This window comes from Miniopterus natalensis, chromosome 3, assembly GCF_054644295.1.
Source record: "Miniopterus natalensis isolate mMinNat1 chromosome 3, mMinNat1.hap1, whole genome shotgun sequence".
NCBI classification, from domain to species: domain Eukaryota; kingdom Metazoa; phylum Chordata; class Mammalia; order Chiroptera; family Miniopteridae; genus Miniopterus; species Miniopterus natalensis.
In genome coordinates, this window is record NC_142083.1 from 6,573,029 (window position 1) to 6,596,334 (window position 23,306).

General features: G+C 50.9%; 1 protein-coding gene across 1 annotated transcript in view; it reads left to right on the top strand.

Annotated features, from left to right (window-relative positions):
* MROH2B (maestro heat like repeat family member 2B) overlaps window positions 1-23,306 on the top strand; it is a 46,049-nt gene extending 22,743 nt beyond the window's left edge. The window contains exons 20-42 of the mRNA XM_016224125.2: window positions 225-332; window positions 865-1,017; window positions 3,365-3,391; window positions 4,429-4,548; window positions 5,402-5,481; window positions 7,793-7,928; window positions 8,005-8,100; window positions 8,348-8,437; window positions 8,781-8,901; window positions 10,903-11,000; window positions 11,760-11,912; window positions 12,449-12,606; window positions 13,103-13,229; window positions 13,770-13,957; window positions 15,033-15,173; window positions 15,539-15,653; window positions 16,211-16,357; window positions 16,619-16,801; window positions 20,305-20,460; window positions 20,799-20,933; window positions 21,326-21,428; window positions 22,695-22,760; window positions 23,200-23,306. Of these exons, the coding sequence (XP_016079611.2) occupies window positions 225-332; window positions 865-1,017; window positions 3,365-3,391; window positions 4,429-4,548; window positions 5,402-5,481; window positions 7,793-7,928; window positions 8,005-8,100; window positions 8,348-8,437; window positions 8,781-8,901; window positions 10,903-11,000; window positions 11,760-11,912; window positions 12,449-12,606; window positions 13,103-13,229; window positions 13,770-13,957; window positions 15,033-15,173; window positions 15,539-15,653; window positions 16,211-16,357; window positions 16,619-16,801; window positions 20,305-20,460; window positions 20,799-20,933; window positions 21,326-21,428; window positions 22,695-22,760; window positions 23,200-23,306 (2,808 nt within the window). The remainder of the gene's footprint in view (window positions 1-224; window positions 333-864; window positions 1,018-3,364; window positions 3,392-4,428; window positions 4,549-5,401; window positions 5,482-7,792; window positions 7,929-8,004; window positions 8,101-8,347; window positions 8,438-8,780; window positions 8,902-10,902; window positions 11,001-11,759; window positions 11,913-12,448; window positions 12,607-13,102; window positions 13,230-13,769; window positions 13,958-15,032; window positions 15,174-15,538; window positions 15,654-16,210; window positions 16,358-16,618; window positions 16,802-20,304; window positions 20,461-20,798; window positions 20,934-21,325; window positions 21,429-22,694; window positions 22,761-23,199) is intronic.

Here is a 23,306-nt window from a genome sequence, read left to right on the forward strand (position 1 = left end):
ATTGCCATCACAACGCTATATATTTACATTTACTGAATTTGTGTTTATGTAATGTCACTTCCCTTGGACGTACACTTCACAAGGACAAGGAGTTTGGTGTGTATCTTTTTACTTTTGCATCCCCAGCACCTAGAAAAGAGCCTGACACATCATAGGTGCTCAGTAAGTAGTTGTTGAATAAATGGATGGTTAAACCCCCAATCTCATCTCTTTTCTGACTTTAGGGAACAGCATCTGTTTTGGGACACTGTGCCGAGAACCACTTGGATACTGTTTTAAAAGTTCTTAAGACATTCCAAGATCGGGAAAAGCGTTTCATGAATCGATGCAAGGTAAAAACAAAACAAAACAAAACCAAAAAACTCCCACTCTTTTTTTCCCCAAAGCTTTTGGTCATATTATACTGACTCCTGTCCCCAGGCCTTTATTCCAGGTCAGAAGGTCAGGACTGCGGAAGCCCAGACCCCATAGGGTGACCAGCTAGACAGCAAGGCTACTCTATTTTCTGTGACTAATGCTGACCCAGAAGCCCTAAGGAGCTCTGTGTGTGTGTCTAGGTTTGTCCCTACCAGCTACTCGGCCTTCATAGACAGTTTGCACATAGACACCCTGCCTCCCCTGAAGGAGACAAACTTAATAAGTAAAAGTTAACACAAGCCTCTCGCAGGCCCCTCTATTAAAGCCTGATATGTCCACAGCACAATCAGGGTGTTTAAATTCAGACAAACAAGAGTACCTGTTTTGGACAAATCTTTATCACCTCCATCTCGTTTCTTAACCTCTGTAGTCATCCGTAGGGTGAGGAAGACGTGAGAGAAAGTAGACTCCTTCGCTCATACTGTTCGTGTGTCCCCTTGTCTTCAGGGTCTTTTCTCTGGGAAGAAGAGCCTCAGCAAGACTGACATCATGGTAATCTACGGGGCCGTGGCCCTCCATGCCCCCAAGCGCCAGCTCCTCACCAGGCTTGATCAAGACATCGTATCCCAAGTCCTGTTCCTTTATCACCAGTGCTCTCAGGTAATGACCATGACAGGCTGCCTCTGTTTCCAGGCTGGGGTTCCCAAACCTTGGGGGGGGGGCTCAGGCCCTGGGAATCTCCCTGCTCAAAGGAACAAAAGGCAAGGTAGGATCTGGTACGTTTGGAAGATGGGAACATGTGGGAACAGAAAAGTTTGTCATGAAACAGGTCATTTGTTTCTCTCCTAAGGTCTTGGGATGCCCATGTCCTACCACCCCCGCGGTGCCTCCCATGTCAATTGTACCCATAGTCGCCTCACCCACTTTTGAACTTCAAACAATTAATCCCCTTCTGCTTTAGGGCAGCTGGTTTATTAGTTCCTTCTAAAAGCCTCTAAAGTGTTACTAATGGAAGATGTCTAAACTTTTATATGGTAACATCTATAACCCTCGTAAAACAGTGCTTCACAAATAAGTGCCACGTGTGTGCTCTTAAGTGAATAAATCATGTCACCCATCGATCTACCCAGTCGATCTCATGTTGTACTGCTTTCCCCCCCACATGATCCCAGCCACCCCAACTGTCCCTGATGCTCCTCAAACATGCCAAGAATGTTCTGTCTCTAACTCAGGGCCCCCAGCCGGGTTAGGATTCACCCCATCGTTTCTGCGCCCGTAGCATTCTTGGCCTCTTTAGTAAAGCGCTTTGTACACATTGTCAGTTTAGCTATTCTGCTGACTAGGCCCGAGCTGCCACCTAAGAACCACCTAGGGGTCAAGTTTAAAACAGCTTCCCGGGGCCATGCTCCAGGGAGGGGGGTTCAGGCGGCCTGGGTGGAGCCTGGCACCTGTATTTTTCAAGGTTTCTGAATGATTTCCATCCATGGCCAGGCTGGGAAGCTCTCGCTGACACCTGCTTCTCCCACCAAGCGGTTGGCGCCCTGACATTAGGGATTGTGCCTTACGCTCCTGTGCCCTCTGCACGCCACCTGTCCGATGAACCTGCGCTCTTGATGTAAACTCACGTGTGTAGGTGACAAGGACGGAATCACAGGGAGCCCGCGAGGCACAGATGCGAGCACGTGCTGGGGGGGCGGGCTCGCGACCCTCACACCCCGGCCGCTGAGGACGGCCACCGGGGGCCTGATGCACACAGAGGTCCCCTCCCTGGCGAACCGCAGTCTTCTGGGACATGCTCGGAACCTGCATGTTTAAAGTGCCCCCCAAAAGATCGTCCCCCCACAAGATCGTCCCCACGCATGCAAAATTTGACACACAATGAGGAGAGCAGAAAACGTAACCAAAAAAGACATTTCATGTTCCATTAACTTTCAGTCCATCACTGAGAAAATTATGATAAAAATAGAAGAGGAAAGGAGACAGAGATGTTTTAGATAAAGATGACTGTACACCTTCAAGGTGCAACCAGTTTTGCTAGGACACAACACGTGCTCTGAGTAGTACAAGGAGGATCCCGGGGATTGTGAGGGAAATGGGCTGAGGGGCACAATATTCAAAAAATCCATCAATGACACATTAAAAAAACACCCAGAAATCTATTTTTAAAAACAATTCAAAATTGTGCTATATATATGTATGTATATGTATATGTATATGTATATGTATGTGTATGTGTATGTGTATGTGTATGTGTATGTGTATGTGTATATGGATATGGATATGTGTATGTGTATATATATATTACCAAAAATGGTGGCCTTTTTCCTTGAAAAATACCTACAGTCAATTGTGAAAGCTGTAAAACATTATGAAATGGTGGCAGAGAAAGGTTATCTGAAATCTGCTGGATAGCGGTAACGCCAGATTCGGATGGGGTGCCAGGGCAGTGAACTGAGGCCGCGGAGGTGCCGAGGTGTGCGTGTGGACTCTCACGCAGCGCAGTTCACGTGGGGCACCGTTTTGCTCTCACGGACGCAGCTGCGGGTCAGCAAACGCAAAACCCAGAGCTGCTACAGATATGCCCGCCTAGACCGACCTCCTTGGAACAGGTCTGCATTTTCAACACAAGCGTCATAGAGGAACTGACCGGATCCAGTTCCACAGCGAGCTGCCCCATTGCCTCTCCTTTCTGAAGTTTTCGCTGCTCTTTCTGCCAAGAGCCCTCCCCCTTTTCTCACCCAAGTCCAGCAGAGCCTCTTTAACTGTGAAGCCTGAGGCCCGAAGGCTGCCTCTGGAGCACAGTGGGGACTCACCCGAGGGAAAGTTTCTGCCAGTGCACTAGGCCTCCCTTTGAAAATGCGGGAGGAAGTAAGCGGACCCCACCCTTTGGCAAGACGGGGTGTCCTGCTGCACTGGATCCTTCAGGGTGTTAGGCGGGTCTCCTTGTTGGGGCTCGGGGACTCTCTCACTGCTGCTCCAGCATCTGCTTTTACCTTTGAATTTTCAGGTTCTGGGCATGTCTGTGATGAACAAGGTATGTGATGTATTTGAATTTATATATTTGATCACGAATCATGCTCCCCGGAAGTGCAGTAAGCATAGATGTCCCCTCGATTTGATTCCACAGGAAAGGATCTCAATATATATTAATCCAATTTTGAAGCCGGGATCCCAGAGCCTTGTCTAGGACAGAGCTAGATGCTGTATTTGCTTCCAGGTGGTTTGGAAGTTAGGCTGTAAACTACGGCAGGGTTTTAGAACTGTGGGTTGTGTGACTTACCAGTAGACCATGAAATTAATTTAATAGATCACAACCAGCAAAATTTTTGTAGTGAAATAAAAGAGAAATAGAAGAGTACATTGCATATAGCAGTATTGTAAAACTTTTATTTCAGATAGATGATTGATAGATTAGATAGATAGATAGATAGATAGATAGATAGATAGATAGATAGATAGATAGATAGATAGATAGAAGATAGATAGATGATAGATAGATAGATAGATAGATAGATAGATAGATAGATATAGATAGATGATAGATAGATAGATAGATAGATAGATAGATAGATAGATAGATAGATAGATAGATAGACAGATAGATAGACAGATAGATAGACAGATAGATAGAGATAGATGATAGATAGATAGATAGATAGATAGATAAATAGATAGATAGATAGATAGATAGATAGATAGATAGATAGATAGATAGATAGATAGATAGATAGATAGATGATAGATAGATGATAGGTATAGATATTGTGTATGTAAATATTGGGTGGAATTGTAAACTGTTTTCCACTGTGATTTATGGTCAAAAAGTTTGAAAGCTACTGCTCTAGAGAAACTTGATCTACCAGGCAGGGTGGAGTTCGGGGGAGGGAGTGGAAATTGACCTTTGTTTTTCAAGTTCCCTGCGACTTCGACCCCAGACTGAGGGAGAGATGGCAAAAGGAGCAGACGCGCGCTCCTTCTGGGCCCACATTTCAATCCTAGGTCACGACGCATTTGTAGAACCAGGAGTGATGCCTAAGACCCCAGCTTGTACACTGAATCATTTTGCTCTAGGACATGGATCTGCAAATGAGTTTCACAAGAAGCATCACTGAGATTGGCATTGCTGTCCAAGATGCTGAGGATTGGGGGTTCAAGTTTTCCTACAAGGAGTTGCTGCTTGGTCACATGCTGGTGAGTGAGCAGAGAGGACGTGGGCTGGACCCTGAGAAGTCCATTACCAAGGGCCCAGCCATCTTTTTATAAGTGGGTAAAACTCTGCAGACCCAAGGAACAGATCTCTGCCATATTTCTGCCCAGGGGCACCCAAGGGGCCAATGAGGTTGTGTGATAAGTGGAAGTAGGGTGTCTCTTTCCCCACTGAGTGCTGGGGGTTTCCAAAGTCCCACTTCCCTTAACCCAGTCCTGGGAGAAGTACAGCTGGGGATTCAGCGGAGCTAGAAGCAAAGCCAAGTGTCCAAAGTGTCCATTCCGTGTTGTAACTGGGTCCGGTTCAGCATCAGGCTAGTTGCAGTCCACTGGTCCATTGTGTGGGGTCCACATGGCCATGGGCCATGTGGGAAAATGCAGGGGAGCCAAGAGAGCGCTCCCCCTGCAACAGGAGTCCCAAGAATCCAGAAAACACAAGAGCAACCAAGAGAGCCAGGAACCAAGAGAGCAAGAACTCCCTTGCTTAAGGGATTAAGTATCTCAAATCTTCCCGAGCTTGCAGTGGCCAAGCCTGCTCTGGCCAATGACCTGTTCCCAGGTGTGACTCACAGACAGGTACCTTCCCCAGACTTTACTGGGCATGTGGCCATTCTCCCCCTGTCCAGTCCCTCCCCCCAGTGATCTGTGGGGAACAGACCGGTGGCTCCCTGGGGAGTGTTAGGCTGCATTTTCCTGGCAAAGCTTATATGATTTGGCCTCCCCCGGCCCCTTTCCTGTTATTGATAACGAGGTTATTTACAATGGTATCAATCGCAGCTGCATCGGGAAACTCTCTTCATCCTTTCTGAAACACTGCACCCCCTTGTTTGTGCGGCAGGACTTCATCAGGGACGAGCCGCTGGATTCCTTAGCCACCCCTGTTCGGTGGAAAGCCTTAATCGCCATCAGATACCTCAGGTAGAGAATTTTTTGTCGTTGTCATTGGAAAAACATCCTCCCCCAAGTCCTCCTCCTGATTTATGGGTCAGCGCAGGCTCCAGGGCACCCTCCCGAAAATGAACACAGCTCATCGATGGGTCGTTTCAGACAGGGGCCTCTTCTCTTTCCGCAGCTTCAGGGCTGACAGGTGGATCCTTTGCTGACTGACAGAGACTAAGAGCTGCTTAGAGGCGTCAGATTTATCGATAACGCGGAGACTGAAATTTCTGTGCCAAAGGAAATTCTTCTTCCTAGACCTTGGCCTGTAGAAAAATTTTAATCTTCCCATTAAAAAATTGTGACAGCCCTAATCACATTCTAGTTGGCTGTTAGCAATAAACCTGAAGAAGAAAATAAGTTTAAGCAAGTTTTTAAAATAATATCTCCCCATCCCCTCCCCCCACCCTGCAGTAAAAGAACTACAAGTTCACTGTTAAAACTTGGGAACTATAGAAAGCTTTAAAAATACAATAAAATCTGCCCTATTTCCTCCCCCTCTTCGGGTCTTCACATGCAGCGCCCCATTAGATTAGAGCTGAGGTCCTGCTCTGCATATGCCTTTTCTTCTTGCTATTTCTCACTGCACCTTCTGTACTCCCAAATTACCGCCAGTCCTTCACAAACATCGTTCTTTTCTCATTAAATTTTTTTTAAAATTTTTAACTGTGATAAAATACACATCACTTATCACCCTAGTCATTTTTTTAAATATGTTTTTATTGATTTCAGAGAGAGGAAGGGAGAGGGAGGGAGAGAGAGAGAAACATCAATGATGAGAGAGTCATTGATCGGCTGCCTCCTGCACGCCCCCTGCTGGGGATCCAGCCCGCAACCTGGGCATGTGCCCTGACTGGGAATCTAGTGCTCAACCGCTGAGCCACGCCGGCCAGGCTATCATCCTCGGCATTTTAAGTACATAGTTCAGTAGTGTTATGTCGAATCACATAGTTATGCACCCTACGGCCCGAATTCTTTTTATCTTGCAAAACTGAAAGTCTATACCCATTAAACAACGGCTCTCCGTCCCCTCCTCCCACCAGCCCTGGGAACCACCATTCTACTTTCTGTCTCTATGAATTTTATATGTTTGTATCTCATATAAGTAGAATCATACAATATTTGGGGGTTTTTTTGGTGCCTTACTTATTTCAACATGAATTCAATATATAAAATAGTAACGCGATCATTTGCATGACTTTTCTTACTAAATATCCCGTATCCAGTGTGTACAGAATGGCAGCATATCCTGACCCAGACTAGCCACCCCCCAGGTGTCCAAGAGCCACCTGTCACTAGTGCGGCCTCACTTGCACAGGACACCTGTAAACCAGTCTCTAATGACAGAAAGCAAATCAGTGTTTGCCTGGGGCCAGGTGGAGGAAGAGATGAACTACAGGGGGGTGTAAGGAAAAATTTGGGGTGGTAGAAATGTTTTGCATTGATTATAATGGTTGTTTCATGGGTGCAAAACTCATTTAATTGCACTTTAAATGGATGCAGTTTGTTGTGCATAAATTATACATCAATAAGTTGATTTTTTAAAAGTCAGCCAGACAACAAAGATGAGAAGACTATTAAGTATATATCAACACATTTAACTCTTTCAGTAGAGCTGGCCCCAACTTTTCCTCCCCGTGAGAGGGCCAATCTCACCCTGCCCTGAGAGTGTCACCATTTTTCATTTCTTCGCTCGTTTGGTCACTGACAAGTGGTATTGTATTGTCTTTTTTTAGTAACAAATGGGATTTTCATGTTTTTTTGAACATTTGCATCTTGCCAAGGTATGTCCAGGTTTGTTCATGTCCTCATGATATCTCAGGGTATCATGAGGAGAGAAGGGGTGCAGGATGTGCATTTGTAAGAACCTATAGTTACGTGTGACACTACATATAGCGTGAGGGGACAGATGAAACCGATAAACCCACTGCTCCAAACCTCGACCCCCCCCCCTCTCGCTTTCTCTCTCCTCCCCTCCCGCGCCCGAGCGCTGGAGAGACCCAGCAGTTAGTGTTATCACAGGTCGCCTGCGAAAGGGCCGGGGAGGCAGGGCAGGTGAGGAGTTGCTGTCGCCCCAGCAAACCACAGCCGAGGCCCGTCGGCGATGCTCACCGGCACAGCCTCCTTCCGTCCCCAGCCTCCCCCGGCTCCGGTCCCCGCTCCCCCGACATCCCAGCACGTCGGGCAGTGTGCCCGACCCCCTCCGCCGTGGCTGGCGGTCCTTGGGGACCCTGCAGGGTCACGTCCCCTTTGCCGTCGTAATACCCGGCCCCGCACGTGGCTCTCGTTCCAGCAAACTGCAGCCCCGGCTCTCTCTGAACGACCAGCTCAACATCCTGGAGGAGAGCGTGCGCAGGCTGCTGCCCCTCCCTCCGCTCGACGCGCTCAGGAGCCAGGGCGAGACCGACAGGGACAAGGAGCTCATCAGCGTGCGCGGGGCAGCCGGGCGGGGGCCGGGGGCCGACCCGGCCCGCCTGGGCCTCACGCCCTCGCCTCGGGTTTCAGTTTCTCTACGAGCGGTCCTTGGACGCCCTGGGGAAGCTGGTGCGGACCATGATGTGGGACAACGTGAGCGCCGAGGACTGCCAGGAAACGTTTAATGTGAGGAGGGCCTGGAGCCCTGTGCCCCATCCGTGTGCCCCTCAAACCCGACCTCCTGGTCCTCGTGCGGGGACGGCCAGCCCGACCCACGTAGCCCACCCGGTAGGGCCCGGCCCTTCAAAACTGGGAGCCGAGCGCCCGTGACAGCAGAGGCGAGGGCGGGGGACACTGAGGGAGCGTGGGGGCCAGAGCCAGTGAGTGGCCGTGAAGGACTCTAAGGGAGCCACGCCGATCCTCTGACCAACAGCTTCTCCGAATGTGGCTCGTTTCACATAAAGAGTGGGAGAGGGAAAGGGCCTTCCAGATCACCGCAAAGGTGCTGACTAATGACGTGGCGGTGAGTCACCCCCGCCCCGAATGAACGGGTGTCGTGGCTTGAGGGATCCCTGAGGCCCCTGGAATCCAGACCTCTTCCTCGGTGGGTCTCCAGTCCCAGAGGGAGGGCGCTCTAGAGGGGTGCCACCTAAGCCCAGGCGGCGGCAAGCACACGGGGACCGGCTGTTTGGGTGTCTTGGCCGGCGTGCCTGCTTATGTTCCACCCCCTGAAAGGGAAAGTTCAGGATTCGGTGTCATTCCAAGGACCTGCAGGGAGAAAACAAGGGCCGTACTATCCAGTGTTGGGACTCTCCGGAGGTCTTACCAAACCACCCCATCACCGTGGGGGCCCCTTTGTCCTGCAGGCACCAGAGAACTTTAAAATCGGCTCGCTCCTCGGCCTCCTGGTCCCACACTCCTGTGACACCCTGCCCACCATCCGCCAGGCGGCGGCCAGCTCCGCCGTCGCTCTGTTCTGCATAAAAGGTGAGCGAGAGGCAAAGGAACAGAAAATACCTTCTCGCTTTTCCTCCTTGTACACCTGTGTCTCCTTCTCTCCCTCCCTCCCTCCCTCCTTCCCCAGTTCAGACATTTTTTATTCTAATACCTTAACTATGTCACAGAATTTGTCCCTTAGATCTTTCTTACTCAGTGGTTCTGTTTTTTGAAATAAAGATAGTGACACCAGAGCATTTTAAAGAGCCATTAAAGAGGGTGGAACGTTTTGGGAGTGTCTGGTTGACGTCGCTGAGCCGCCGCATGTTTCTGACGCTCCCTCTGCCTTCCTCGGGACGAGGTCGCGCTGTTATCCTGTTCTGGGAGGGTTTCCCCAGCTGGCATAACAGGACCTCAGTCGGCTCTCCAAGTACATGGGAATAACTGTCAGTGTCAGTAAATGTAGGGAGTTTACAAACCCCAGTCTCGGGCTGAACCCCACAGTCAGGGCCTTCTGCCCAGGTGACGTGGCAGGTGTTCCGTGGAGGACAGCCCTGCGGTGTGTGTGCTCAGCTGTGTGCCCGCCGGGTGAGGCCAGGCACACCTGGGCTCAGTTAGTGCCACCTGGTCTCGTGTTTACTGCACCCTTTGTTCTTGCAGGTACTCAGGAAATATTCCCTGAGTGCCTCCGGGGGATGAGCCCTGCCCTGATGCTGGAGACACAGAGATATTACAATCTGGAGATTCGCATAAGAAACGTGTGCCCAAGCCAAAAGCTGGGGTTTGGTGGGAGGGGATGGGGGCAGGGGTAGTCAGTCAAAAAGAAAAAAACTTTTCAGCAGAGACAGAATAGGTCTGAAAGTCCCTTGGAACATGGGAAGGTCATTCATTAAGGATAAATGCTTTTACCAAGCCAGGAAAACAATGAACTAAGGAGGCGATGGGCCATTTCAGTGAGAGAGGAAAGGTGTCAGAGCAGGGACCTCCGGGGAAGAAAGGGACCTGAATTCTACTATTGTTCTACCTTTTCCTCCTTTAGCCCACTTTATTTCCCTGAAACATGCCAAGTTCAAGGCTTCAAAATACCCTTTGTTAACAAGAAATCCCATAATTTGTTACTCACTTTAACGCTTTTACTTCATTGATCAAATGAGCATGGTAGAGAGAAAGAGCGTGAGTGTTAAACACCTACTAGGCACGAGTAATGAGTGTGACATTAAATTACATACGCATCGGATACTCATGGATGTTGCTCGGTCCGTTTTGAGATGAGGGACCTGAGGTTAAGAATGCACCAGTAGCTTGGACCGCTGACCTTGCGGAGCTGGGCTTTGAGCCCAGGACTGGGTGACCCCAAAGACTGGGTGTTTTCATTGGGCTAGGTGGCCGTCCACCGAATCATTCAGGTGTGAGTTTCCACAGTTACCGTACATTCAAACGACAGACAGGAAATCATCATGGTTTAGGTCCGCTTCCATAAGCTGAGATCAATAAGCGCTGACGCAGTCGCTGACAGTCCCATTGCAATCATTACCTTCCCATCACACCCCGCCCCCTGTTATAGAAATAGATTTGTGTGTCTATTTCTATAACATGCCCCCCCCCCCCCGAGCGGCTCGCTGCAGCATGGAAGTCCCACAGAGCCAGGATCTCAGGGAGTCAGGGCCTGGGCCTCGGGGTCGGGGTGTCAGACAGACCAGGGCACCAGCTCCGGCTTTCTGTTTTTATTCACCCTCGCGCGGCCAGATGGCTTCCTCTCTCTGCCTCAGCTTTCTCGTCTGCGCGATGGGGCCAGCGACAGGAGAGTCTGCCTCAGGCGATCTTTCTGACTAATAAGTGAGATCACTGCATGCGAGTATTTACCATGGTGCCCGGCAGGCAGAGGCTACTCAATACCTGTTTGTTCTTACGCTCACTGCCTCATCGGTCAGTCTTCGGTGCGTCTGTGGAAGGTGCCCGGTCGCTGAATTCCTGTCGCATCCTAACCCAGCCAGCCTCCTCCACGTCCCTCGGGGCTGTGAGCTCTTACCGGTCTCCTGTGGCTGCTTCTAGGTGTCCGCCTGGAAGTGGAAAGGCTGCAGATTTTGCAGGAGGGGCTGCAATGCGACGACGTGCAGGTCCAGGTCAAGATTTCTTCTAAAATAGCAAAGGTAACGGGCATGGAGGACTGGCCAAGGGCTGTAAAGATGATTCCGGGGTGACTTTCAAATGAGTAAGCTGCGTGCCCCTCACTGCCAACGAGGGCAGCAGCTTAGCCGTCCACCCCGAACGAAAGGCCTGTGTCCTGTCGTTTATGACCTCTGGGTTGACAGGTGCCCAGTGGACGCCCGCTGCAGCTCGTTTCATACCTCGGGAAGCCTTGCCAACCAAGCGGCCCTCTCCGGGTTGAGGGAGGCAGTGGGGTGGAGTAGAAGGGACAAGGGCCACGAAGTTGATCAGTCACTCGCCAAGGGCACTGCTCGGAGCTCAGAATCCTCAGCTCCAGAGAAAGGATCTGTCTCATCTACCTCTCGGAGCTGTTTTGAGAACTTAGTCAGTCGATTCATTCATTTATTCAATCATTCATTTACTCACCTAATATGACCTGTGCACCTACTATGTGCCGGACTCTGTCTAAGCTCTAAGAACAGAGAAAGACAAAATGCCTGCCTGAGTTGAGCTTGCATCCCGGTAGATGGAGTCCACCAAATCAATATCATATCAGGTAGGAGTCGCTGGGAAAAATAAAAGAGAGTAAGGGAGGGGTAACCCCTTGGAGAAGGTCACTCCGAAGGAGGGAAGCACGCAGACACCTGGAGAAGAACATTCCAGGCAGAGGGGGACAGCAAGTGCGCACGCCCCGCACGAGGTAGGTGCCCAGATGGGAAGTGAGGTGGTTGATAACACGCGTTCCTCTGGCCCATTCTCAGATCGTTAGCAAGCTCATCCCAAGTGAAGAAATTCTCATGTTCCTGGAGGAAGCCCTGGATGGCCTGGAGACCCTCAACCCCACATGCACAACAGCCTGTGGCATATGGATGATCACGGCACTGAAGGAACAGGGAGCTATTCTGGAAGATCAGGTAAACTGACGGCCCCCCCGACCACCCAGCCGAATTCTAACCCTCCGGTGAAGGCGCCTTTCCCGCCATCTCCACCCCGCCTTTGGAAATTGCTGTATGTCCTTCGAGACCCAGGCCAGATGTCCCTCCAGAGCGACCTCAGTTATTTCTGGGTGCCCCGTCAGTCCTGGGTGCCTCATGGATGCCATTTGCCACACCCTTGGGGGATATGCCCAGTAGCCTTTATCAGGCCTCCCTTTCCGTTTGAGAGAGGCCACATCTTAATCACCTCGGGTAAACTCCGCATAGCGCTTAACTTAGCACAGCTCCTGGCATAAAGTGGCCTTTCATGAAATAGTCACTAAATTGATTTAAGAATAAATACCCAAGTCAGCAATTCTCCTGAATAAGAGAAGGCCAGGTGGAGAATCGATGATCATTTTTAACATTTTTTATAATCCATCGGCCACTGATACGCCAACTGCACTAGCCCTGAGCCTTTCCCGTCCTAGAGGGGAAATGACAACGTAATGTTGGCTTTGGCTTTCTCTGTGTAGCTGCTGGAGATCTTGAGCATCATTTACTATCACATGCCGATCCTCCGGCAGAAGGAGGAAAGTTTTCAGTTCATTCTGGAAGCCATCTCCCAGATCGCCAGCTTTCACATGGAGGCGGTGGTCGCCAACCTTCTGCAGAAGCCCCTGCCCCACGACAGGTAGGTTCTGTCTGAACCGTCCCTTCTCCCAGGAACGGCCGCTCTGCAGCGCACGGGGACGGGCGTGTTGTTTGAAAGAAAGAGAGCAAATACAGGTTGAAAACATCTCACCCAAATAATAATTTAAAAATTGGTGTTTGAATCACAGGTAATGTTTTCCCTCATGTTTCCCATATGTTTATGGAATAATACTGAGATTTTTCTTAAATAGACCATAGGAAAAAGTATTAGAAAGTGAATATTTCTCCTCATTTTGGTTGCCCAGAATACACCTCTCTGAGATGTTTCTGTCTTGATGAACGTTAACCAACCTCAGTAACCCGAGGCCAGAGTGCTGGATTGTTAAATAAAACACCCTCATGACCCCAGGCACACTAACGCGTCCTTCTGTCCTTGAGATGCTGGTTAGTCACGATGTGGCTTGAGAGCGAGTCGGGTGGAAACGCTCCTGTGCCAAGGAGCTGTGCCTCCTGAGCCTGCCGCCTTGCTGCTCTAGGGACACAAAGACGCTGTGGAAGGCCCTGGCTGAGCACCCCGCCTCCTGCGGCAAACTGCTGCGAGCCCTGACTGTCAAGCTGGAGGCGGGGCTGGAAGACGACCTGGCCCGCATGGACGCCATCGCGGTGAGTTGGACCACGCGCCACGGGTCTGGGATGGGCCCTGCGCCATGACTTCTCCCACCTGGGACTTGGTGGTGTGTCATTAATCACACTTCTCCTCTCGCGCCCTGATCTTAAATCAGCCCCAGCTTATAACCAACCGATATGGCCGTTGTTTGGCCTCTGGCAGACATTTTCAGAAGCCAATTTCTCATCAGCCCAAAGAAAATCTGTGTATCCGTATTTCCAAATCTGTCTTCGAGATACCTGAAGTGCCCTTTTTTTGTTGAAAGACCCCACTGCTGGAAAACATGTCATTTTACCTGAGTAGTGGCCCCAGGAGTTGGGAGCCGCCCAACATGGCAGCCCCGAGAGAGAAACGCAGTCTGAGTTGAGAAGTTTCCAGACCAATCCTTCCTTTCCTGCGTGTTTTTACCATGAACGTGGTCAACCTGCCTGCAAGGCAGTCGTCTGGGGAGAAAACAAACGTGTCAATCAGCCCAGTGGGAGGATATCCTTGGAGGTAAGGCGCCTGCCTGACCGCAGGGTCCTTTCTCTCCTCAGGTGGCCTGTGCTATCCAAGAAGTGGTATCCATAGGCACCCCCGTGGCGAACTTGTACCCAGAGCTGTTCACTCTGCTCCTGAAGCTGGTCAGCTGCACGCTGGGCCAGAAGATGCCCGCTTCCTCCTTGAGCTACAGGCGGCGGGTGATGCAGCAAGGGGAGCGGCAGCAGGTCGCCGACCCCTGCAAGTGAGCGGCTGGGCGGGGGTCCCCCAGAGCTGTCCTGATCCCAGACTCCAGAACCGGGACCGCAGAAGTCAAGCCTGCGCCTCTGGCACCGTCCCAACCACCCATGAAGACACAAGGCTCCGCTGTCCTGAAGCCTGGGAGCAGTTCTGCCCTGGCCGATGCCCGGTGTAGTGGTCACAGAAAGAATAAGCAGCTGTGTCTGCTTCCCTAGAGGGCCCACTGTCTCCTTTGTTTCCTTGCACTGAGGCCTTCCAAGGAAAGCTGGAATTCTACCATAGCCAAGACCACAGGGAAAGGAGAAAAATGAAGACCGTGTTTCACCAAATTTAAGATTTTTGCCAGTTGAAGGAGGCAGCCTTATTTTCTGTACCACTGAGAAAGAAAAAAAAACAACTAATTGATGCTACATCAATTAAGCCATGCGTCAATGCTTTCTTATACTTTAAATTTTGTATTTTATATTTATCCCGAGAGCTGTTTTAGGATTTTTAGGTATACATTTTTATCCAATATCCCATTGCTGTGTTCCCCCTGCCCTTTGGCATAACTTTTCATTCCAAGGTCAAACCATCCTTTAAGAATATAGTTCAATAGCAGTTAGGCGCGGCACATGCCGTTTCAACAATACACGTAACTTTACCAAAACGCCATCAGCATACAGAGCCATCCGTACCTACGCCCATGCGCGCGCGTGCGCCCAGGCAACAGCAGCCCCGGCACAACCACTGTCTGGCCGAAACTAACACACCAGCTGTTGCGGGATGTGTCCCAACTCCCGAGCTGCTGCTGCAGAACCAATGAAATACGGCCCCTTTTCACTCCCCATCCTTTAGGGCTTCATTTTCTCGTGAGAGGTGGATGAGATTCTTTGGCATTACTTACCAGCTCAAACCATCTCGATGCTCCCTCTGACCCCCACACTAAAGTGTGAGATCAGGCCGCCTGTTTCCCTGGCACACCACCCATTAACGCAGGGGCGAGGGAGCATTGTGGGGAAGAGGAGGAGTGACCCCGGGATGTCACAGTTCACCGGGCAGGGTTGACTTACTCTTGTGATGCCCACCGGCCCCCTCAGGCTCTCGATCGCAACTCTGAAGTGCGTGCAAGCCCAAGCCATGAGGGAAGGCCTGGCCCGGGAGTCTGACGAAGGGGACAACTTGTGGGTGCTGCTCCATGATCCCGGCACCCACCACATCGGGGTGTGTGCGCTGGCCAGGTAACGTGCGGAGATCCTAGAACCACACGCAAAGGAAGAAACTCGAAACGGGCAACTTCACTGAGAGCAGTTGACCCACCAAGGGCTTGTACATAGTCAAGGAGAAGAGGCAGGGAAGAGGGAGCCAAGGGGGCTGGGGAGAGATGGTAGGGTCGGCCCAGAATTCACCACCCCCTCAAGAAAACTGCGATACCTGGACCCGTTCTAGGCAAGTCACACTTACGTTGGGCGCCCGGTGTGCCATTTCTTCCCTCGAACGTTCCTTTGTAGAGGACTTACTTTCCTGATAGAGAAATAGACTCCAGTTCCCTCCGTCGCTTGGAAAACAACAAGCCTCTGCTACAACCGGAGGCTTCGTTTTCTAGGAGCATGGCCATGTGGCAGCACGGGGTCACCGTGGACATCATGGAGCAGCTGTTCCCCTCGCTCACCTCCTCCTCGGAGAACTACCGCATCACCGGCACGGCCTTCTTCTCCGAGGCAAGGCCGGCAGCCCGCACAGCAGGCTCGGGGCGTGGGGGTGCTTCTCGCGGGGACCTTCAAGGGGAGCTTTGGGGGTGGGGAGACCCAGCGGCTGCCAGAGGTGTAGCCCACGCCTGAGCAGGGCGTGAGGGAGACGCAGACCCCACCCTCAACCTCTTCCTCCCTCCCGGACAGAGGAGGGTGGAAAATAAACAGGGGAGGGGCCCAAAGTAGCCAGCCGGGGGTCACTGCCCCCTCCCTGTGGGGTGAAGCAGTCCCGGCCCATCCAGAGGAGGAGCGTTGTCAGGAACTCCCGCTTTCCCTGCCCCATTTTCCACGTGGCTTAGTTAGAAGCACCTTCTTAACTGAGTATCCTGTGCCCATCACCACGTAACCATGACCTGGGCTGCTGGCGCCTAGAGCTTAGTTTCTGCAGGACTTGCTGCCCACCAGGGGCTCTCCCTCTGCTCAGCGAGCTGCGGGACCCTCCTCCTCGACTGTGGACTCAGTGCCCTGTCACTGTCCTGAAGGGAAGCCACTCCCTTCACTAAAGGGGAGGAGTGTGTCGATTTCAGCTCATGAAGGAGCCGATCCTTTGGAAGCACTGGAATCTACGGGACGTGCTGATCTTGATGGATCAGAGTGCCTGGGACTCCAATGCCACTCTGAGGCAGATGGCCATCCGAGGGCTCGGCAATACAGCTTCTGGAGCCCCTCACAAGGTAACGGGAGGTTTTTGGGGAGTTGTTTTTGAGGGAGGGTAGTTTATTTCATGAGAGTTTGGAATACTTATTTACTAGCCCATACCTTGTGGTTGCAGAGAAATTAAGTGACAAATCCAAATAAATTGCTGAGGTTGTGGCTCTTGAGTTGAAGTCCTTGTGCCCCTAAAGGAACTTCAGTCCCCTTGTCCGGGGTCTTCCACCCTATTCCAGTTACACGCACAACAGGCTTTGAGATTAAGAGACCTTATTTCAAACCAGGTGAGGAAGCACAAGCAGATAATGCTAGAATCTGTCATCCGAGGTCTGTATCACCTGGCCCGCACCGAGGTCGTCTCCGAAAGCTTGAAGGCGCTAAGGAAGATCCTGGAGTTGCTCACAGACCGAGATGTGAGCTTCTACTTCAAGGAAATAGTGCTGCAAACGAGAACCTTCTTTGAAGACGTAAGTGAGCCCGTTCAGGAATCCTCCCTCCCCAGACGAAGTGAGTAAACACAAAGAAGTTCAGGTAGTGCTCGTAGCAGACAATGTCGGTGTCCTGTCCACAGTCCTTGGCCTGCCCCAGAGGTCACCTGCACAGAGGTCACCAGGACAATTCCTCTGCAGGCTGTCGGCTGCCTGTGTGTCTGTCTGAGGGGACTCCCTGGCCCAGGAATCCTAATTGGTCTGAGCAGGATGGGCCAGACGTTGGGGAAGGACCCTCAAATGATAAGAAACAGCAGTTTGTAGATAACTCCCCAGCTTCCTCACCCCTGGGACCGAGCCCCACCTTCTCGCAAGAGTAGCACGCTCATCTATACTCCCTGCTGTGGCTTTTGTCTCTTCCCTGTCTCATTCCCGCTCCCATCACGCTTCCTGGGCTCACCTCCCAAAGAAATCGCTCAACGTAAATCATCATCCCAGCGTGTGCTTCGGGGGGGAATGCAAGTTACGACAATACTCAGTACAGGACTAGGGCCCCAGGAAAGACGCTGTCGCCTCCAGCACTATCTGAGATTCTGAGGCTCAGGGCGCTCACGTGGTTCATTTCATCCAGGAGTCGGTATGAACTCCAGCTCCTCGGCCCAATCCGGCCCAGAGCATCTTTGTGTAAATTGAGTTTATTGGAACACGGCCACACTCACTGGTTGCATAATGTCTATGGTGACTCCCTCATTTCATTTGTGGAGTCGATTCGCTGTTACAGGAACCAGATGTCCCACAAGCGTCCGAATGATTTACTGTCTGGCCTTTTCGGGGAAAGTTTGTCAACCCCCTGATCTACTCCATACCCCTAATCTCAAAAAATACCGGGCAGCGTCCCTGGGCAGGGGAAGGTCATTATCCTCTATAATTTCTGGGAAGCTGGATTTTATTATTTATTTCTGGTCTACTCGCTGTCATCAGTGTAAAAATGTACTGACCGTCTAACTTAGGTGGACATTTTTGAGGCCTAAGCCTGCTCCTCCGCACTGTATGGTCGGAGGAGACGGGAGGCTGCTAGCTGCCTCCTCCTGGAACATTCAGGCTTTACTACGTTCCCCGTTTACCTCCAGCCTCCAGCCTGGAGAGTCTTCCTCTCCTTCCTCATTCACCATACATCTCATTTTTCAGCTCCTGGAGTATTTTATGAACCAGTGACTGGGCTGTATCTCTAAATAAGGCCTGAGAAGTACTGAATAGGATCTAAAGGAAAAGTTACCTCTCAAGTCCACACTTCACCTGTTCATCCTCTTCAGTTTTTTTTAAAATCTTGCCCTTTCTTCCTGACTCTTTGGCAACGTATTAACCACACAGACGTCCGGATTTTAGCCGGCAATATATTGTCCAGGTTAGTACTTTTCAGTGTCCCTTGTTTACTTACGTGCTGGCCTAAGCCTAACCTTGGAAAGCAGCTTTCTGCTCATTTCCAACCACTCTCTCCAACGTATCGATATTATGCTTCACCCCCATCTTGTTCTCACAAATGTTTACCTGGCTTATACTCCGTTCGGTGTTGTCTGTAAAATAACAAATGTGTCTTTTTCCCCATCACACAGATAGTTGATGACCATCTTGAACAACAAGGGGCTGAGGTCCCCCCTGCAGAGGCCCATCTGCTCCTTAGGTTTCCCTGGGGTGCTGTTGACCCAGTGATAATAACGCTCTTGGATCTGAGCCTCCCGTAATCACAAATTCACCTGCCACATTTGTGGCCAAGATAATGTTTTTCCATCTCATGCAGGAGAAAAATAATCTTGAGTCTTGTTGGTTGGTAGGGTAGACCTTTCTCCTTCCTAATAGGTATCAGTTCCGTCGCATTTGCCTAAGCACTTGAGCAAACTTGAGTCTTAGCAATGACAAGCAATTTATTCTCCAAAATGCTCTCTCCGCAAATATATTTAACTATACTTTAGGATGCTTTGCTCCTATGCTTTCTACAGATTAGACATACAATTTTGTAATCTCCCAATTCCCTCCCCATTTTTTTTTCCCAATATTTAAATATTTTACTGGACTTCAAGGAACATGGCGACACTTTGATGAAGTGGTAGAACAGAAAATAGAGCTGCCACCCCATGCTCCAGGCCCACTCCCTGCCACTTCCCACGCTGCCACCCTGAGCAGTCACCTTACTCTGTGACTCCATCTGCTCCACCCCAAACAAGGACATTAAACTCTGACCCCTCTCCCAGCATCCAGAACACTCGTGCCTCTCCTCTTTTCTGCTTTTCCATCGCCCAGTTAGCTGATCCTTCCTTAGCCTATCAGTAGGCCATCAATTTTGGAAAATTCAAAAGATTTTTTTTTTTAAGTAACTATCTATCTTTTAGGTACTTCGTTATTAATCAGCCTTCTCTTTTTAAAAATATATCCTGATCGCCTTCCTAGTACATTTTAAAAAATCTTTCTACTACATGAGGCCACATCTCATGTGTTTCTTTAACTCTCCCGGCCCTTCCGCGCAGGCCGTCTTTATTTTTTTCTGGAAGATCTTCGATGCCTTCCTTTTTCATGGCATTTTGTTTGTGCGCCCGTTTATATGTTTAATTTGCCATCAAAATTAACTCCCCTCCCTTCTTTCTCTCCCTCATATTCATGGGAATGCTTCCTGTTGGCTGTTTGTTGCGAATCTAAATAACGTTCTGCTAGTCCGACAGCTCTTTCTCTCATCCCTCTGCCCCCACATGGGTAATTTAAACTAATTTTCTAGACCTGGGGTGGAAAATACCCTCCAGAAATTTCCTCAGCATTTGTTAGAACTGTGAACCATATCAGCAAAGAATCTGAGGTAGTAGAAGGCCACCTTTCTCCACCACCTTCCCCTTTAGCTTTTAAGACCATTGCCTACCACTCAGGGCAGCAAACAAGGGGGTTCCAGAACCTCGAATGCGCCAGAATAGGGCTTAGCACTTTGCATTTATTCTCTCTCTCCCTCTCTCTCTCTCCCTCTCTCTCTCTCCTTCTCTCTCTTCCTCTCTTTCTCTCCCCGCCCCCCCCCCCCAGACCCAAAGCCCAAATTTCTGAGCTGCCTGTAATTCCACTAGAGAGCATTTGGGACCTTGGAGGAGAGTCCTGGGCCTTGGGCAGTTCAGATGAGAGGCCCCATAACTGGGCTCATGGTGCAGTCAGACTGGTTTGCGTAAATATAAAATAAGCAGGACCCCTCCCTGGCCTTCCGCCCGCTGCTCCTCACTGCTGTGGCCCCATTTCCCCACTTAGCTACTCAGAGGCAGAAACTGAGTCTCCAGTCCCATGGTGTCAAGTAAACCCCAGACCCATCTGTGGTCATTTAAACTTTTGTCATGTGGGTCAGCGAGCTGCTGGGAAGGGGACACTCCGGGGCTGTGACCAGGCCGGCACCCGTGCCTGGGTCCCAGCCTTCCTTTGCTGAAGTGGGGTGGGGCAGGGCTGGGGTGCGGAGGGGGGTGCTGGCCAGAAATGGCCTGAGAGGGGGACTCACCCGTGACATGCATCTGTCGCCACAGGAGCAGGATGATGTGAGACTGACTGCCATTGTCTTATTTGAGAATCTGGCATCCCTAACAGGAAGAAGGTGGAAGATTTTCTTTGCGGAAGAAATTAAAAAGAGCATGATCTCATTCCTTCTCCACCTCTGGGACCCCAATCCCAAAGTTGGAGCCGTAAGTGGCCCCCGCACCGACACCTGCACCCTCTCCTCTCCCCGAGGCCAGCAGTGCCAGCTCTCCCGGTCTGCGTCTGGCCCGGCTAGAAGTCACAGCTAAAGTCGCCACTCTCAGCTGAGCCTGAAAGCCACTTCTCCAATCCTGGCTTCTTTCTTTCCATCGCCTCCCGAGTTTGCTCCTCTGTCCCTGAAACCGGGAAGGTGATAACACCAGCTACGAAGCCCTTCACGTCACTGACTCTCACTGCTCCTTGCCCAACACTAGTCCACATTTCTTCCCTTCTGGAAGGGGACCCCGGCACTATGGACCGTGACGCAGGAAATTCTGTTTTCCAGGCTTGCCGAGACGTCCTGATGGTCTCCATTCCTTTCCTGGGCCTCCAGGAACTCTATGGGGTATTAGATCGCCTCCTTGACAGTCAGGATCCACCAAGGGCCAGGGATTTCTATAGGCAGTTTTGTGTGAAACTGGTGAGTGTGCAGCCAATGCTGCCTGCGAAAAACACGGGCAAGAGTCCCGGCAAATCCCAGAAAGGGAAACAGCACAGCAAGGGACCGCTGGCCAGACGCAGAGCCGTCCTGGGAAGGTGGCAGTGATTCTTGGTGTCCTGCCATGTTTCCCAAGGCCTGGCTGGATCTGTCCTCCTAGATTCCTGCAACATGTCTGTTGTTCAGTCCCTTAAGCCCAATGCCTTTCCGATTGAACTTGGGTTGGAACAGCCGTAAGACATCTTCCAATAGAGTAATTAATGGCTGTGTGAGTTTCACTGGCCTTTAGATTTTCCTTCTTAGGACCCTAGGATGCTGATTTCCATAAAGGATCTCTTTCCGGTTGCCCTCTTTGCAATATGAATCTCTTCTAGGCCAAGAAAAATCAGGAAATCCTGTGGATACTCCACACACACTCGTTCATCTTCTTCAGCAGCAGCTGGGAGATGATCAGGAGCACAGCCATCAAACTCACAGGTGAGGCCCGGCCGGTGTTGCTCAGCGGTTGAGCGTCCACCTATGATCTAGGAGATCCCGGTTCGATTCCCGGTCAGGGCACATGCCCAGGTTTCGGGCTCGATCCCCAGCAGGGGCCTGCCGGAGGCAGCTGTTCAATGACTCATCATTGATGTTTCTCTCTCTCTCTCTCTCTCTCCCTTCCTCTCTCTGAAATCAATAAAAACATTTTTTTTTTAAAAACTCACAGGTGGGGGTACTTCCACAGCCCCCCTCATGTGTGTCTGCTCTTTACCACCTAGTTGTGCTTTGACTGCAAGTGACTCTAAATTGAACACTGCTGTGACAGGTGTGACAAGAAATGAAGAGAAAAAGGAAATTTTATGTCTTGAGACATCTCCCCTCAAAGGAGCCTGTTCTCTTTGCGAATGAAAACCTATATCCTGTGACTTTCTGACACGCGTTGCCCATTCTGGGCCCTCTGTGCTTCTTCTGGTTCCAAGCCGCTGCTCCTTCTTTCCCCCAAGCCTTTGCCCCAAGCCTGCTGCCCCTCCCTAAATGGTCTCCTTTGCATCAGCTCTTAGCATAAAACCCTAACCAACCTGAGCTCAGGTCAAGCTGAGAGCTTCAGCAGCGACAGGATGCAAGTGGGTTGTTGCGGGGGCCTGCACAGCTTGGCTCTGCCGCGTGATTCTGGACGATTCCCTTAACTTCTCTGTGTGGCCGTTTCGTCTGACCTATAACAGAAACTTTGAGGACCCTTCCAGTAAGAAATTCTAAGTCTTACCGCGATGCCCATCCCAACTGCTCAAGCCCACAGTGACAGGCCTACTAGCCTGGCCACTTTTAAGAGTGAAGATTATTTACTGGATCGTGTACCCTGATCCCCGATTGCACTGTAAACTTTTTGAAGACAGGGACCTTATCTTACTCAGGTTTGAAACCCTGACAATGACCGGCACACCCCCTGGGAGAACACAGTGGGAGCTTTCTGGAACGCACATGGAGTGCGTGACCACCTCCAGGCGTGGCACTCCAGACCCAGTAGTCGTGGTCCTCGCATCATCCTGGGAGCACGGGGGGGGGGGGGGGGTGTATAGTTTTCTCCTTCACTAGCCAGACCGTTTAACCCCTGACCGGCTGCAGAGTCTGACCTGCCCCACCGCACGCTGATGTTAAGAGCTGATGCAAAGGAGACCATTTAGGGAGGGGCAGCAGGCTTGGGGCAAAGGTGGGTCACTCTTTCTCTATAATGAAATCAGTGCCTTTCTCTCGGCTTGATTTTAGATGCCATCGTCCTCAATCTGACCAACCAAAATGTGGAGTTACTAGACAGAGAGCAGCTAACCACCCGTGAGTACCGAGCCCGGTTTCTGCCCGGCCTGGTGGTGCATTCTCAGAGAAAGAGAGGCTCGTGCTGGCTGCTCCAAGCTTCACGTTAGCCCCGAAATTGAAAATCTTAGCACCCCACTATTGCCTCCAATGCTCCCTAGACCCTGGACTATCTCCAGGGCATAAAGCAAGCCCCAGCTCCCCCCTTATGGGCATCACACCCAACAGACCGCAGTTTTCCATTTGTCTGCTGACCACAAGGTCGGGATCTTCTCTCACATCATTTCACTGTTAAAACAGATTCTCAACTTGTGGCTCCAAATCCTGCCTTTTAGGGTAAAATGTGAGCGTGGGAGCCCGAGCCCACCCAGGGCCGCCCTCAGTGGGGAGGCCACAGCGCCGCACACCTTGGGCCTCGGCTCTCCTCCCTCACGGGACTTCGCTGTTCTCTCCACTTCAGGGCTCCAGGAGCTTCGGCAAGACCCCTGTATCAGTGTGCAGAGAGCGGCCGAGGCTGCCTTGCAGACCCTCCTGCGAAGGTGTAAAGAGATAAGCGCCCCTCCGTGA